Genomic DNA, 16,091 nt, shown 5'->3' with positions numbered 1-16,091 from the left:
TTGGGAAGATCCCCTGGAGAAGGGAATCAGAACCCACTCCAGTATTCTTGCCTGGAAAATCCTATGGAGAGGAGCCTGGCGGGCTACAGTCCACGGGGTCGCAGAGCCCAACAGGACCGATCCATTTAAACATTTCGAATATGCACACGCACAGATACATAGTTGCTTTACAGTGTTGTATCTGGTGTCGTCTTATTAGGGAACCAGTCCTGCCATGATGGTCCCACTCTCACGACCTCATTTAAGCCTTCAGTTCAGTTCAGTTCAGACGCTCAGTCGTGTCTGACTCTTTGCGACCCCATGAACTGCAGCACGCCAGGCCTCCCTGTCCATCACCAGCTCCCGGAGTTCACCCAAACTCATGTCCACCGAGTCGGTGATGCCATCCAGCCATTGCCTCCCAAAGGCTCCATCTCAAATAACTACCAGGACATTGGGGATTACGTTTTCAACATGTGAATTGCGGAGGGACACAGTTCAGTGCATATCAGGTAGCCCAAGCTCAAGGCAGGAGAAAATGCTGCATTAAGGGGAGCTTTGAGATGTCAGGTTATAAAGAGACGTGACTTATAAGCCACTGAGTGCCACAAGGAAAGAGTCATTGGGTTTCTGATCAAGGCAGTGTCCTGGTGGGAATTGTTTTGGAAAGCAAATACGGCGGTTGCTTATAAAATATATTTTACTGGAAAAAACAGCAGGTAGGAAAATCCTTTGCAAGAGTAACGTGACAACCTCTGATGGAAAAACAAGGTGCACCTACATTTGGTGCAACTCAAATGCACCACAGCCAGCAAGCCTTTCCTCATCCTCCTGCCGGAGGGAATCTCTTTAAAACTCCGTTTTTCTTATGTGTAAGGTTTGCTTAACGGAACCCTTACATCGTTCTCGCTTCGGAACTTTTTTCGTACAGTCCACTGCGCATCTTCCCTGGCAGGCGGCAAAGATATAAGCAATAACTGAGATTCAAGAAAGCTGAGCGCCGAAGAATTGATGCTTTTAAACTGTGATGTTGGAGAAGACTCTTAGTGGTCCCTTGGGCTGCAAGGAGATCCAACCAATCCATCCCAAAAGAAATCAGTTCTGAATATTCACTGGAAGGACTGATGCTAAAGCTGAAGCTCCAATACTTTGGCCACCTGATGCGGAGAGCTTATTCATTTGAAAAGACCCTGATGCTGGGAAAGATTGAGGGCGGGAGGAGAAGGGGAGGACAGAGGATGAGATGGTTGGATGGCATCACCGACTTAAACTCCGGGAGTAGGTGATGGACAGGGAGGCCTGGCGTGCTGCAGTCCATGGGGTCGCAAAGAGTCAGACACGACTGAGCGATTGAACTGAACTGAACTGACTGAAACTTAACAGAACTGAAACCAAAGCCCTATCCCAGCAGGACCTCCGGGCACCACCCTCGTCCGTCCCAGGGCGCCTTGCGCGGCGCGCTGGTCCCGCCCCTTCCCAGCAGCCCCTGCGCGGCGGGAGCGCTTCGGGAGCTGCGTGCGCGCGACCAGCTCAGACGTGCGCGGCGCGGCTTCCACCCCGCCCTCAAGCCTGTCTTCGCGGCTGCGGGGCTCGGCGTTCGCGCCAGGTCGCGGCTCGGCGGGAGCGATGCTGCCGGGCCCACCTGGGCCTTAAGGCGGTAACGGCGTGCCGACCCTTTAGCGTGCCGAGGGCGCGCGGAGCCCGCAGCCATGTCCACAGGGTTCTCCTTCGGGAGCAGCACGCTGGGTTCCTCCACCGTGGCCGCTGGCGGGAGCAGCACGGGCGGAGGTTTCTCCTTCGGGACCGGGACGTCCAGGTAACTGCGAGCGGCCTCTTTCCCGGCGGGGCTGGGGGCAGGCGGCCTCGGGGGCTGGGGCCTGAAGGCGGGGGCGAGTGGGGTGGGGGCCTGCGGGAGGCAGCCTGAGGGCCGAGGGGCCTGGGGGACGAGGGGCCTGCGAGAGGCGACCTAGGGGACAAGTGGCGTCTGGGGGCGAGGGGTCTGTGGGGGGCGACCTAGGGGACGAGTGGCCTCTGGGGGGCGAGGGGTCTGTGGGGGGCGACCTGGGGGACGAGGGGCCTGCGGGGGCGGCCTTGGGGACCTGGGGCCTGTGGGGGGGAGACCTTGGGGGCGAGGGGCCTGTCGGGGGCGGCCTGGGGGACAAAGGGCCTGTGGGGGCTCCCTAAGGGGCTGGGGACGGCCTGGGGGTCGCGGGCGGCGGGGGTGGGCGGCCTGGGTGGGGAGGCTCTGCGGCGGCATCGCGGCTTCTCTGGGCCCATCCCGGCGCTCTACTGCGGCGCCCATGAATGTCAAGCGGCTGAGTGGATCTCAGCTTGTTGGGGTTAGAAAAAGACAATAGGAAATTTTAAGGGGGGACAATATCAAGTTTGTCCCCGATAATTGAGACGCCGTTGCAGGATATGTGGTTTGGGTCGTTAATGATTTCCTGGTTATTTCCAACACGGTTTCAAACCTTTTGTGCTTCATGGAACCCTATCTGAGCTTTTGTGGGGGTTTTTTGTTTGTTTCAAATACTTGTTACAAGCACTTATTGGTCGTAATTTCGAACAGTCTCTGCAAATTAGTATCACGCAGGTGAGGGCGTTGCGTCGACTCGCATTGTTCTTTTCTTGTCTTGTAAAATGTAGGCTCCATCGTCTTCGTTTTTTGTGGAGCCTGCTACTCACCACCGCCCGCCGCCCCCCCGCAAAGTGTGACAACCATTTGGCTAGCTGATCTCCAGAAAGAGGCAATCAAGATAAATATCTTTTTAATGATGTGAGATTTAATCTTAAACTCAATCTTTTGAACATAAAAGTGGAGGAGATCATTAAATCAAGAGGCGTGTGTAGAATGAATTACAAGATAGCTCCTGAAACTTGAAGAATGTGGTTGTAGATTATCAAGGCCAAAAAAACACACCAAACAAAACCAATAGTTTTGTCTGTACCAAAAGGGAGGGGGATACAGACTATGCAGTGAGGTCAGAAATCTGGAGTTTTCCCTAATAGCTCCTTCCCTCATAATCAGTAAGGCCTGATCTTTTTAATGCCTCACTTTCCATTTGCTTTACTTCCGGAGACACCACCCTGTTGTAGGCTCTTGTCATTTGTAGAACAGGCTCCTACGTAATAGGCTCTCTTTTAGGTGGTAAAATAAGTCCTGTTCTCCTGAAGCTTACATTCTTATGAAAATACTTAAGATTCCTGCCAAGTTCTCAACCAGTGACCTTTCTCATGTTAGATGAAAACTGCTTCCACCTTCTACTGATTAGTTCCCTGGGATCCCAATTGTCTCAGCTGCATTCACATCAGCTTTTTTTTTTTTGTAACATTATCGCCAGGGTGATTAAAAATTTTTGTTTCCATTGCCTTTCATCAATGATTTTCTGCTGTTCTCCAAATGAAATAAAAATGAATCTTAGCATGGTCCACCAGACCCGGTCTGGAACCTCTTCAGACATCCTGAGCCCACCTCATTTGTTTGCTCCAATTCAGTAATATAGGTCCACTTAAAAAAAAAAAAACACACACACACAAAAAAACACAAAAAGCCTGCAGGCACACCAATAAGTAACTGAAACAAAGTTTCAACAAAAGATACTACCCTTACACTTTGATATTTTCTATGCACTTTGATCTTTTGATCTTTTTCTTTTTTGACCTGATACTCATATTTTCTTTTTTTCCCTTTCTATTTTTAAATGCTGGTTATTCTCCTGTGGTGGATCCTGATCGTAGTTTGAAAAACACAGCTTGGGTGTTTTCTCAGTTCCTCAGGTGAAGGCCAAACCCCTTCCAACTTGAGGGCAGTTCCCTCTGCTTGGAATTGCCCTGCCACCTGTGGTACTGAGCTGATGCTTGCTGTGGGCCTCAGGTGGTTACAGCCCAGGGAGGCTTTTCAAGACCTGTCAGCAGAGAGGGGTCTCCGTCCCTTACCTGATGTCAAAGCACTTAAACAGTTGTGGTCAGTTCATTTCATTTTTTGTTGACTTGTTTATTGTCTGATCTCAGCAGTACAGTGTAAGCTCCATGATGGTGGAGATCTTTTCATGCTGGTTTTCCAAGAGACACAATGGAGCTCAGTACATACATGTTCAGTGTTGTGCGCTAAGTTGCTTTGGTGTGTTTGTCGAAACCCTATGGACTGTATAGCCCAGCAGGCTTCTCTGTCTGTGGAATTCTCCAGACAAGAATACTGGAGTGGGTTACTGTGCTCTCCTCCAGGGGATGTTCCTGACCTAGAAATTGAACCTGCATCTCTTACATCTCCTGCATTGGCAGGTGGGTTCTTTACCACTAGCACCACCTGCATGAATGATAAATATTTCTCTGGTTGGAAACTTCTTGAGGTCAAGGTCTTAAGCTCATTTATCACTCCAAGACCCTGTGACAGTGCCTGGCCATATAAAAGGGCTTTTATAAATAATTGTTGAATGATTAACAAACTTGAAAAATTTATACATGCTTTAGAAAGTCTTGGGAAATTAATAAAAGAAGAGATGGTCTAACACCTGCCTATTGAAGTACTGGTTTGGAGACCTGACATTCTTTTGGGAAATCATTTTGGGGAAGTTACTCTCCAAGCTTCAGTTCCCACATCTGGGAAAGGGGTATGATAACATACTGTTTATCTCAAAGGGTTGCTGGGTGAAATGAGCCGGTTTACTCTGTAAATGTCACTTGTTAGTTTAGCTCTGAAGTCCACAGTAAGGCCAGCAGGGAAGGTAAGATTCCATTCCAGATCTGCCTCAGTCTTCTGGCTTTTCTACAACACATTCTGTTGAGGAATTGGCAGATAATTATCTTGTTTAAGACAATAATTGATTAGGTTTGGGGTAGCTTTTTGTTTTTCTTTCAGTGAACTTCTCTGCCACAGGGAAATTTCTCCTTTGCTTCTCTGGTGAAGTAAGATTTCACTTTGATGTATTTTCTTTGGTAATGCTTTCAACTTTGTGAAGTTGTGAAACACTTCATTGTGTCTCCACTTGTCTTAAATTGTCAAGAAATTTTAAATACTTGTCTTAAATGTGCATACTTTCACTGTGTATCTTTTGTATGTTCATGGAAAAGCAGCAAAAACATGGAGTTGCTGATTTGTTTCGGAGCAAGGGGAGCATAATAAACATTTTCTTAATTTGATTCTGTTTCGTAGAATGTGGTTTGATTCAGTTGATTGTGATTGTGGATGAGGCCTTGCCGCCCTGCTCTGCCAGCCCCCTGTGCTGTGTACCAGGGGCACGCACGCATTGCTGATGAGGACAGACACAGGGTGCACCGTCTCCTTCCTGCTCAGTGCTGATGACCGATTTCAAGTTCTCCTTCCTTAAGAAGTTCTTCCCTCTCTATTCCTCTCGCAGTGATTTCCTGGTGTAATACCTTGTACACAGTGTGTTTAGTTGAATTTATAAGTGCTCCTTATGATAACAGTAGCAACAACATTTATTGAATGAAGTTAATGTGCTCTTCATAATCTCTAAATCTTTATAGAAAATCCTTGTTATTCCCATTTTGCTTATGAGGAAATAGAGGCTCAGAAAGGGTATGTCACACAAGTGCCAGGAGGTTGGAGAGCTGGTACTGGAGCCTGGCCCAGTCACTGCTGCCTGCCCCTTTAGTTGAAATGCCACAGGCTTTGAAGATTCTTTTAAAACTGACCTTGGGTTGTGTTGTGGCATTTATGTCTATGTGGAAGGGGAGAGAGAGAAGAAATAAAGATTTGGGCACAGGATGAGCGGGATTTCCCTTTATGTTATACAGGTTATAATCACTCTCAACTCTACTACATAATTTTTGAAGTCTCAGATTGTCAAGATATTTTGGCTTGTTTTCATAATTTGTTCTCCCATTTATAGATAGCAAATTTGAGCCTCTGCAGCTTGCTAAGAACAGTTGAAAAGCTGTGAACTTTGTTCACATTACTTGTCATTGTCAGCTGCTCTTTTTTAAGCTTTCAGAGGCTCTGAACAGCTCTGACCTCTGCCAGTTTCACACTGTCGTGGTAGAGAGTAGTTTTGCTTTGCAGGTTCCTTGTGCCAGGACACATCTGTTTGTGTCCCTCACCCCCAGTCCCAGTGGTGGTAATATAGTGATAGAGAGGTGGTGGAGACAACTTAGACTTAGTTTTCTGTTTCTGGTCATGTGTTTCCCGTAGCAGTTGGGGAAGGACAAATGAGCTTAGCAGTGTGAATTGTACATACTTAGTTCAAAAGGAGAATGATCCACATTTATAGGACTTCCTATGGTTGTTTTAAAATACGTCAGCTTTCAAACAAAAACTGGTGAGAGCAGAATATGTGTGATCCTGTTTATAACTCCTTGGGATCTGAAATCCTAGCTGCTCTAGATCCTATTTTTCTTGAAGAATGGTGTTGCCTTTTTTTAAGGATAATTTTATATGTGGATTTATTATTAAAGAGATCAGAAAAATATTTGAGCTTGGTTGGTTAAAGGTAAATTGTTAGTTATTTTTGTAGGCTGTGGAGATGCGTGAGATACTAACTTCGAAGAGCTAGCTTGCATTTCTCTTAAACGAGTATTGGCTCTAGTAGACTTTACCTTGTGTTTTTTATAAACAAGCAACCCTACTGTGGGGCTCAATTTTGGGACCCTTGGGAGCACCGCCACTCCAGCTACAACATCTGCTTCTGGTGGATTTGGAACCAGCCTCTTCGGATCTAAACCTGCCACGGGGTTCACTCTGGGAGGAACGACCACAGGTAAGGGGGATCATCACATTCTCGGAGTGGGTTTGGGATATTCATTCTTTGCAGGTTCTGTCCTCTGTCTTCTCTCTTTACAAGAATCATCATTGGTGGTAGAGTTAAAAAAATAGCAAATACTGATAGGAAAGGGCCAGAAATAGGGCCAGCCATTAACTGTGATTTACTTCAGTGAAGGAGGAACAACACACATACATCTAAGGATGAAATAAAATAAATCTTAAATATAATGAATTAAAGTAATTCAAAAGTTTGTTAGATTACATAACAGTGTTTTACGTTAGTGAAGATTAAGTCAGGTTTAGAGTTGGGACATTAATTTAGCATATGTGGGACAGTCAGTTTCCTATTTTGCTGTAACATTATAATTTACATCCCAAAGAGATGTCTTAGATTTTTTTTTTACTGTTACAAACAATAGTTTCAGTGGGAAAGGGCAGGAGGTAAAGCTTTCTGGTAGACATTTTAATAATAATAAAAAAAATATTTTGTTATAAGCCAAAAATAGTTTCACTGGCACCACCATTTAAAAGTTTGCTTCCTTGCTTACCTTTGTCCTCTGCCCACAGAGCCTCTTGGTCTCTGTTGCCACCTTTGGTGTTGAGCTGCCAGCCTCACTGTGGCACTTCCCACAGCCGCACAGAGGCCACGGAAGGACTGTGGGAGTACTGTGAGTGTGCCTCTTGAGGCAGTGCTGATATTCTGTTGGGAGCAGCTTTTTTTTTTCTCCTTGCCTGATTTTGTTATAGGCAGTAGTTCCTGGCATTTTACAGCTCAGTCCCTAATTAACCAAACTATATACAGCTTGTAATAAGGGAACCAGTGCTGTAGGAAGAAGGCTAGTGTTAGCTCGTGATTGTGGTGGAAGATACTTTGTTGCCCGTCAGTCTCACCAGCAGTGTTACAGCTCCTTCGGGGTGGTTTCAAATCCTCCCCTATGACAGGGCAAAGGAGTGCAGTCTTCCACTGATGCTTCAAGCTTATTTCTCTTTTTGTCTCCAGCAATAACAAAAACTATAACTCAGGATTAACTCTGGGTAAGGGTTTCTGAGGGGAGGTCCCAGATCTGTGGTTTCCTGCTCATTCTTGGTCTCTCACAGAGTTGGGCTGTAGAAGACAGCATGTGAGGACCTGATACGGATAACAGATACTGACTTCTCAAAGAGCCTTTCAGTATCTGAGTGTTTAAAAAATAAAAAAATTGATGACTGTGTAATCCTTTTCTAATTCAGAAAAAAATTTAAATACAGAATTTTTTGGTCAAAATTTATTTCACAGTTATATTTTTCAGTCATTTAAGCCCTTTTAGTGGAAAAAAGGTACCAAACTTTAGGCCAAAAGTCTTGGAATTAAGCGTTGGTTGTACCTCTAAATAGTTGTGAGGCCTTAGACAGTCATGCTGCTGCTGCTGCTAAGTCGCGTCAGTCGTATCTGACTCTGTGCGACCCCATAGACAGCAGCCCACCAGGCTCCCCGGTCTCTGGGATTCTCCAGGCAAGAACACTGGAGTGGGTTCCTTCTCCAATGCATCAAAGTGAAAAGTGAAAGAGAAGTAGCTCAGTTGTGTCCGACTCTTAGTGACCCCATGGACGGCAGCCCACCAGGCTCCTCTGTCCATGGGATTTTCCAGGCAAGAGTACTGGAGTGGGGTGCCATTGCCTATCTGGCAGCTAGTTATCTATCAAAGGAGGGTATTGGAATGAAAGGTTTTAGATTCCCTTCCAGCTCTATACTAATAGTTCTCCATCATGATATGCTGCCAGGAATGAGGGTAGCCAGGGCGACAGTTGCCTTGACCTTGATGCCAGGGCATAATGCAAAAAGATGAGAGGACAGTGAGGAACCACAAAAGTTAATTCATTTAGTTAAATGCAGGTTTAAAATTGAAATAAATTAAAGATTTGTGGACTTTCTTTACTTGGATGCTGCTTGCCTGTTATCCACAGAAAGCATATCTGTTTACCACTGAAGTTTTAGACAGGATTGGTTACACGGTCAAGCAGTTGGCTCCTCTTGTGAGATTTTAGAACCTATATGTGTCCAAAGCACATTACCCTGGCAGGGACTCCAGTTGTGGCGGGGGCAAGCCAGGAGCATGGTTTCTGGCTTCTTTTCTCTCAGTTTTCAGGAGAAGCCAAAACGCAGGTCATTCATAATTTCTTTGTGTAATAATTTTGAGCTACTGCTTCTGGCTGTGGCCTTGAGTCTGCATGATGCTTTCAATATTGAGATTTAGCGGAATGTGCTGGAGGTGGTGGTATCTCTGAAGTAGAATTGACAGAATGCAGGGGAGACTTTAGCAACCCAGTTGACTGTGGGGAGTTTAGGGAAGTTTTTATAGGGAGACATGTAGAGTCCAGAGGGACATAAGGCAGAGATAGCTTTGGAGACTCAGATAGATATCGACTTGGACCTATGAACCTACAGTTGAGATTCTGAACGTGGGCAAGAAGTTTTAGAAAGTGAGAGAGCAAAAATGGAGCCAGATAGAGTATGATTTAGTAAGTGAACAGAGATACACAACTGGTTTGTGTGAAGTATCAATAGACAGAACGGGAAACTAAATTCAGTGTCTCGTCATAACCTGTAATGGAAAAGAACCTGAAGAAAAAAATTATTTATAAAACTGAATCACTTTGCTGTACTCTTGAATCATTGTTAAATCAGCTGTACTTTAAGAGAAGTGAACTGAGGAAGGAGACAGACAGGAGAGACTGGAGGAGCCGCATGGGGAGGAGAAGAGAGGCAGCTGGGCACTGGTAGAGGAGCAGAGGAGGAGAGTTGCCAGCAGCACAGGAGGTGTTTTAATTTAGTCTTGGAGAAGGAAGACTTTTTCTGTTGAGTATAAAAGAAAGGGGAAGCGCTGTTCTGGGTAAATCTGGAGGTGGGGCAGAAGGTGAATTCCAGTATCACCACCTCAGTTGGATTTTCCTCTTTGGTGTCCACTGATTTGGTGAATGATTTCTCTCTCGTTTATAAGTGTATATATCTGTTCTATCTACACAAAGTAGGATCTTAGACTTTCAGGGTCCTGATTGATACCAGTATGCATATGGTTATGGTAAGATGGGATTCTTTTTTTTTTTTTTTTGATGGGATTCTTTTTAAAACAGGAACGGCAGCCACGACATCTGCATCTACAATAGGCTTCAGTTTAGGCTTCAGCAAACCCGCAGCGTCCGCCACGCCCTTCGCGCTGCCCATCGCCTCTACCTCGGCCAGCAGTCTCACGCTCTCGTCTGCACTGACATCCACTCCTGCAGGTGAGGCTGTTGGAGAATAGTGGCATTTTCTAGTTTTATTCTCATTTCATTCAGTTAGTGAACACAGGTGTCCACCTTTAGAAAAGGTAACTTCAGTTGGGGAAAATTTTTACTTCAGTCATTCAGCAGTGTTGACGCACTGAATTACTGGTTTGTGAAGATCTGCCTTGAGCATTAAAGCAGCAGAGGCCCTCTTGGAAGTTGGTCTCTTTACAGAGCAAAGCAGGGTACTGGATGAGAGGTCACGTGTGAACCTGTTCCTGTCTGCTTTGTTCTCAAGGAACATTCTGGTGACGGGAGGATAAAGAGTGCATAAACCTTGCCTGGTTAGGAGTCATCTGGTTTTGAGTGTGGAGTTGGTAGTCTGGGTTGAAAACTATTACTGTCTGTACTCTCTCACCTGATACCATGCTAGTATTAACCAAAGCTTATGCTTGTCACTGGTTTTTGCTTTAAAGGTAATATTTCTCTATTATTAAGTATATGTAATGTTATCTTTAGTGAATAGTTTTCCACAAGAGCCAGTTATATCTTGACATCAGTTTAAGAAAATGCTTTGTATTTTCTATGATGTTCTTAGAAATGATGTTCTTTTTGAAGTCTTACAGTTTTCACTTTTTATAGCATCCACAGGATTTACCCTGAATAACTTGAGTGGAACAGCAGCCACAACTACCACTGCCTCAACAGGCCTCTCTTTAGGGGGGGCCTTGACTGGTTTGGGAGGCTCACTTTTCCAAGGTACAAGCACAGCATCATCAGGTAAGTGGTGATACCTACTCTCCAGAAGAGTGAATGATAAAGTTTTTAATACATAATTGGATATCTTTTATCCAATTTAGATATTTTAGATATCAATATTTTATATTGATATTTTAGAAATAAATTTTCTCAACATGACTAGATAAGGAGACAAAGAAGGACCTGTTTCAAGAGTCAGTAAACTGTTCCAAAGAAACTTGTCTTTTGAATAAATGGCACTTGGATAGTACTGAATTGTTTAGCCTCTAAATTCACTGTGAGAGAACTTGACCTCCTGACCCTGACCGGGTTCTGGGAATGGCTTTTTGTTACAGATGTTAGAAAAGGGTATTAGAGTGCCTTGAAGGCAAGACATTAAAAGCAAATGTTAAATGATTTTATTAGTTTTGTAGATGTCTCCTTTTTTTTTTTTTGGTGAGTATCTTCTAATAACCAAATCACTAGATTACTGTAGCATACATTTCTTTGCAGGATAAATATTTAAACATCTTTCCCAAAGATTCCAGTGAGATCAAAACACAAAAACAATAGAAGAGTCAGGGTTGCTTTTGTATCTCTGTGTTGAGTTTCGGTTGACACAGTGTTCAATGCTTACTCTATGTTACGTTAACCTAAAAGTGCCATTGATTTTTTAAAAAATTCATAACATTTATCCAGCTGTGTGTTTTCCACACATTGTCAGGATTTAAATCCAGTTTTCATTTATCCCATGCTCTTATCCAGTACATTCTGCTGTTTTCTGTTTTTAAAGTAAATAGAGTCTTGTCTAAAAAGAACACACTTATGTCAGCTTGAGAATGCATGGACTTAAATGATTTACCAGGGCAGGGTCTTTGAAGTTTTAACTTGATTCAAAGGTGACTTAAGTTAACTTTGTTGACTTAAGATTAACTGTAGTCTAGTTCTTCCACGTCCTTTTGTCTGTGAAGTAGAATCTAAATAAGTGAAGTCTTTTTTGTTTGTTTGTTTAATCAAAAGAACTTGAGAATGTGAAATTTTGATGTTTCGACTGCAAGTTTCTATCAGTTCTTTAAATTTCATTAATAGTAAAACTGTTTGCTTTGTATTATACTAAAAACCTTATAAATTCATACTAGATTATTTCTTTTTCCCCAGCTTTGTTGGAATATAATTGACAAGTAAAACTGTAAGATATTTAAAATGTACAACTTGAAGATTTGACTGAATACCTTATTTCCCCCATCAAGTTAATTTATACATCCAGTACTGGATGATTTTGAAGCATAGAATTCCAAAGCATGATTGGAAGACAAATAATCACCTGAAAAATGTGCACACTAAAACTACTTTGATATGCTTTAAAAACATCAAATATAATCTAGTGTCCATGTACATCAGTTAATAGATGTTTTCTGGCCCTCTTGATAAAAATCACATCATCCAAACTTCATATAGCACTGAATACAAGTGAGATTATCAGTCTTTGTCCAAAGCATGCTCTGGACTTGTTTCTTTTTATTTGTCTAAGTCAAGCATGATGATAAGCTGGGATCCAACTTAAAGGCGTTGAGTGTGTTGGTCATTCGGGGAAGTCATTATGTATTAGGGTGATGAACTTTATCAGTGATGTTCGGCTTGTTTGTAGGACTTGGACAGAGTGCTTTAGGCCTGACTCTGGGAACTACAGCAGCTACTTCAGCTGCTGGCAATGAAGGCCTCGGAGGTATAGATTTTAGTAGCTCATCGGATAAGAAGAGTAAGTAATGTTACTGTAATTTTACATTCTAACAGTCCTATTGAGGGAATTAAATATGTGTCTGAAAAATTATTGGTTAAATATTCAACAGGGAAGTTTTTAAGTTTGTATTATATTTCACAAATTTTGTGTGTTATGCATTTAAGATTCTATTTTTGTAAAGGACTCAGATTTGTAGGTGTGTTTGTCTTATGTAACTATCTGAATGAGTATATTAATACACATTTAAAAATCGGGACCATGGTCCATGTGTTGTTTTGTAACTTGTTCTTTCTTGTGTAATATATCACAAGTTTTAATCAGAGTCAGTAATTCTTTACAAATATTTTAATGTGCTTATCATCAGTTTTATGAATGGATGTATCATCATTCAGTCAGCCACCATCCTCCAGTCAGTGTTTGTCTCCAGACCTTTGCTTTGGGAAGTGTCACTGTACTGGGCACCCTTGCAGAGAGAGGCAGTGTGGTGTGGTGGCCAGCCCATTTGCTGGCTGTACATCCTGGCTCAGCTGTTCACAAGCTCTGTGACCATATTCAACCTCTTTATCCTCTTGGTGCGTTATGAAGTAGGGGAAATAACAGTCCCTGCTTCATGGGGTAGGTTTGAGGATTGTAAAACCTTAGCAGAGCCAGGCACACAGAAAATGCTGTTTGATTTTATTATGAGTTTTTGTTCATATTTTGGTTATTTCCTTAAGGCAAATACCTAGAAATTGAATCATGGGCTTAAAGGGAGGGACATTTTGGAGTTCCATTGTATATATTGTGAAAGTGCTTTCAAAAAAGATTTACTCACCAACCAGTATGAAAATGCCCTTCTTGTGGTGCTCTTGGCATGCCCAATATTCTTTAAAAAATTTTTTCCAATCCAAATGCATTGTGAAGTTTTTTTTTTTTTTCCCCCTGTGGTTGTTGGTTCTGTGTGTGATTTGTTTTGATGAAAGCATGTTCCTCTGGAGTGCATACATACATACTGCACTGAACCTCTTTGAAGAACTTAGAATGACATAATGCATGAAGCTGTAGGATACTCAGTGTCCTATGTCTGTATGGAATTTTTTAATTGGACATGGATTTTATTATTAGAAGATAATATTAGAGGGTGAATTACTATCTTAAAAGTTGATAAAATCCTTTTAACCTTAGAAGATTTGGATTTATTTTTCTTTGAATGAAAAATTTTAAACACAAGGTCCTATCTTGTTTTTACTTAATTTTCTTTGTAGTAATTCCATAGTTCAAAAATAGCCTTAGATGTTTTAGCAGCTTAGTTTTTTACTCAGATGGAACAGCCTGATAATAGGGCCTTAAAAAAGTGTCAAATAAAGCTCTCAGGAGTTAAACTCCTCAGCAAGATTTTTCAGGGAAGATAGATGAAAAAGGAAGATTTCTTTACCTTGAAAGAAATACTTGCAAATCAGCTGCATAACTGTTTATATGTACATAAAAACAGTTATATATATGTCTGTAACATGCTGTGATTAGAGTGTGACAAGTCATGAGATCACATACTGTTTAAGAAGCAGTCTAAGAAATCCTTAACCATTTCTACTTTTACCTTAGTTTGTGTTAACTTAAAACTTGTATTTGGAATATACTGATAAATAGCATATTTTTACACGAAGCTTTTTCAATTTTCTAGGTGATAAAACAGGAACAAGACCAGAGTAAGTTTACAATTTGACTAATAAAATATTTTAATTAAAGAGTTTTACTTATTAAACTGTAGACAAATGGTATGGTTGGAAGTAAATGGAACCATACATGCATTTAGAAGAAAAGTTATTTTGAAGTTTTTGTGACAAAGTAATAAACATAGGCTGTGGAGAGATTGTGAAAGGTAAGATATTTGAGAAAATTATAACTGTTTCTTTCTACGAAGTAGTTGGCTTTTCCTCAAATAATAAAAACAAACACAAATATATGTAAAGTGTCTCTTTGCCTTCTTATAAGTATTGAACAACTCATGGAACTTTACTCTTAGACCACTTTTTATTTATATATACAAATTGAACATGTATATGTACCTTTTCTTTTATATGTAAATTGCTGTGCCAGCACCATTCACTTCCTGCTGTTGAAGAGGGAGAAGGCCTCCATGTACTTTATGTGTATGTTTGAAGAGTTTCATTTATTCCTGTCTTTATTAAGTAGTGTGATTCCTTTCAGCTACCCCCAGGTCTTATTTTGTTGAAGAACAAATTGAAGTTAGAAAATAATAAAGTAAAAGTATTGTGAGCATCTCACTGTGAGAAGTTTGGCAGGCTTTCTTTCTTTAATGAATGCTATAATATTTTTGAACTAAACGAAATGTCAGTCCTGGGATTTTTGAGCTGGAGAAACTTAGTTTAATATCTCATCCCACCTGCAGTATTCTCTGATTTTGTTCTGAAACATTTAGTCAAATGCATCTATGTGTACTTGTAACAGATGCCAATCTTCTTAGAACAGAAACCTCCATGTCAGGTGAATTGTTAGTTATTGTGTAGGTTTATTACTCTTTATAAGGAACTTTAAAATCATCCAGGAAGGCTATAAATAAGGAACATTTGCTCTGTTTTCACATGCTTTAACACACACTGTAGTAGAATTCAACTGCCAGGTTCTTATGATCTCGGGTGTTAATGGCCTGTGGCATCTTTCTCAGGGACAGTAAAGCACTGAAGGATGAGACTCTGCCTGCTGTCATCTGCCAGGATGTCGACAACCTCCAGTACGTGCATCAGGTGTCATCAGGAGCTGAGTCAGACTCCAGCGCGGCGGTGGTGGGGGGTGGGTGTGGATTTCAGGGGGACCATCTCCTCCTCCTCCTGAGCATTAAACTTGGGGAACATTGGAATGCCTGTAGACGTTAAAGAAGCAGAGCAATTGAATGAAGGAAATAAAGGAATTAAAATTCTGTAACTGCCATTCTGTGAACTGTAGATGAATTTTTTAATAGTTGCTTCTCAAAACACTTGGACTTAAAACTCTGACCTACATGTGGTAAATGTACTTTTTTTCTGTAGAAAATCAAAGGTGTATTTTTTTTAAAACTCAGTTTTCTTTTTTTAGGAAATTTGTGAAGGAACAAAAACAGGTTCAAGAAGAAATTAGTAGAATGTCTTCAAAAGCAATGCTTAAAGTCCAGGAAGATATTAAAGCTCTGAAGCAGCTTTTGTCACTGGCTGCCAGTGGATTGCAGAGGAACACGCTCAATATTGACAAACTGAAAATAGAAACCGCTCAGGTAAGCTTGAGTGTCATTTTGTTGTAGTGTTTTTCATTTGTTTGTTTGTTTGTTTTTTAAATAGAAATAGGTCTTTTTAAAATTATGAATTTTCATGGATAAGAAAACCACATAGCACATGTACTTCTAAATTACTGTAATAGTTACTGGTTTTTATTGAGTGCTTACTTGGTATGAGGCGGTATTCTAAGCAATCTAGATATATTAACCCAGTGATTTTCCACAGTAGCCCCATGAGGTGACATTGGTTAGAGAAGTAGAACCTGTAGCAAAGGGCCTGGTGCACAGTAAGTGCTGCTGCTGTCATCATCCTCAGGGTTATTTACCTGGTTTTTGTACAGCAGTGTTTTCTATGGTTGTATAGTACAGGTTTTAAAATAGTAATGTCTGTATCTATGGATGAATAAACTTCATGAATCCTA

The 16,091-nt window shown here is 41.7% G+C and overlaps 1 protein-coding gene across 1 annotated transcript in view; it reads left to right on the top strand.

Annotated features, from left to right (window-relative positions):
* The first annotated feature begins 1,487 nt into the window (after positions 1 to 1,487).
* Positions 1,488 to 16,091, top strand: part of NUP58 (nucleoporin 58) — a 30,156-nt gene continuing 15,552 nt past the window's right edge. The window contains exons 1-8 of the mRNA XM_070380505.1: positions 1,488 to 1,795; positions 6,556 to 6,695; positions 9,812 to 9,961; positions 10,586 to 10,723; positions 12,330 to 12,440; positions 14,083 to 14,107; positions 15,088 to 15,153; positions 15,495 to 15,669. Of these exons, the coding sequence (XP_070236606.1) occupies positions 1,689 to 1,795; positions 6,556 to 6,695; positions 9,812 to 9,961; positions 10,586 to 10,723; positions 12,330 to 12,440; positions 14,083 to 14,107; positions 15,088 to 15,153; positions 15,495 to 15,669 (912 nt within the window). The 5' untranslated portion in view covers positions 1,488 to 1,688. The remainder of the gene's footprint in view (positions 1,796 to 6,555; positions 6,696 to 9,811; positions 9,962 to 10,585; positions 10,724 to 12,329; positions 12,441 to 14,082; positions 14,108 to 15,087; positions 15,154 to 15,494; positions 15,670 to 16,091) is intronic.

The sequence above is a fragment of the Bos mutus genome, chromosome 12 (genome assembly GCF_027580195.1).
Source record: "Bos mutus isolate GX-2022 chromosome 12, NWIPB_WYAK_1.1, whole genome shotgun sequence".
Lineage (NCBI taxonomy): Eukaryota > Metazoa > Chordata > Mammalia > Artiodactyla > Bovidae > Bos > Bos mutus.
This window is presented reverse-complemented; position numbering and strand designations above follow the sequence as displayed.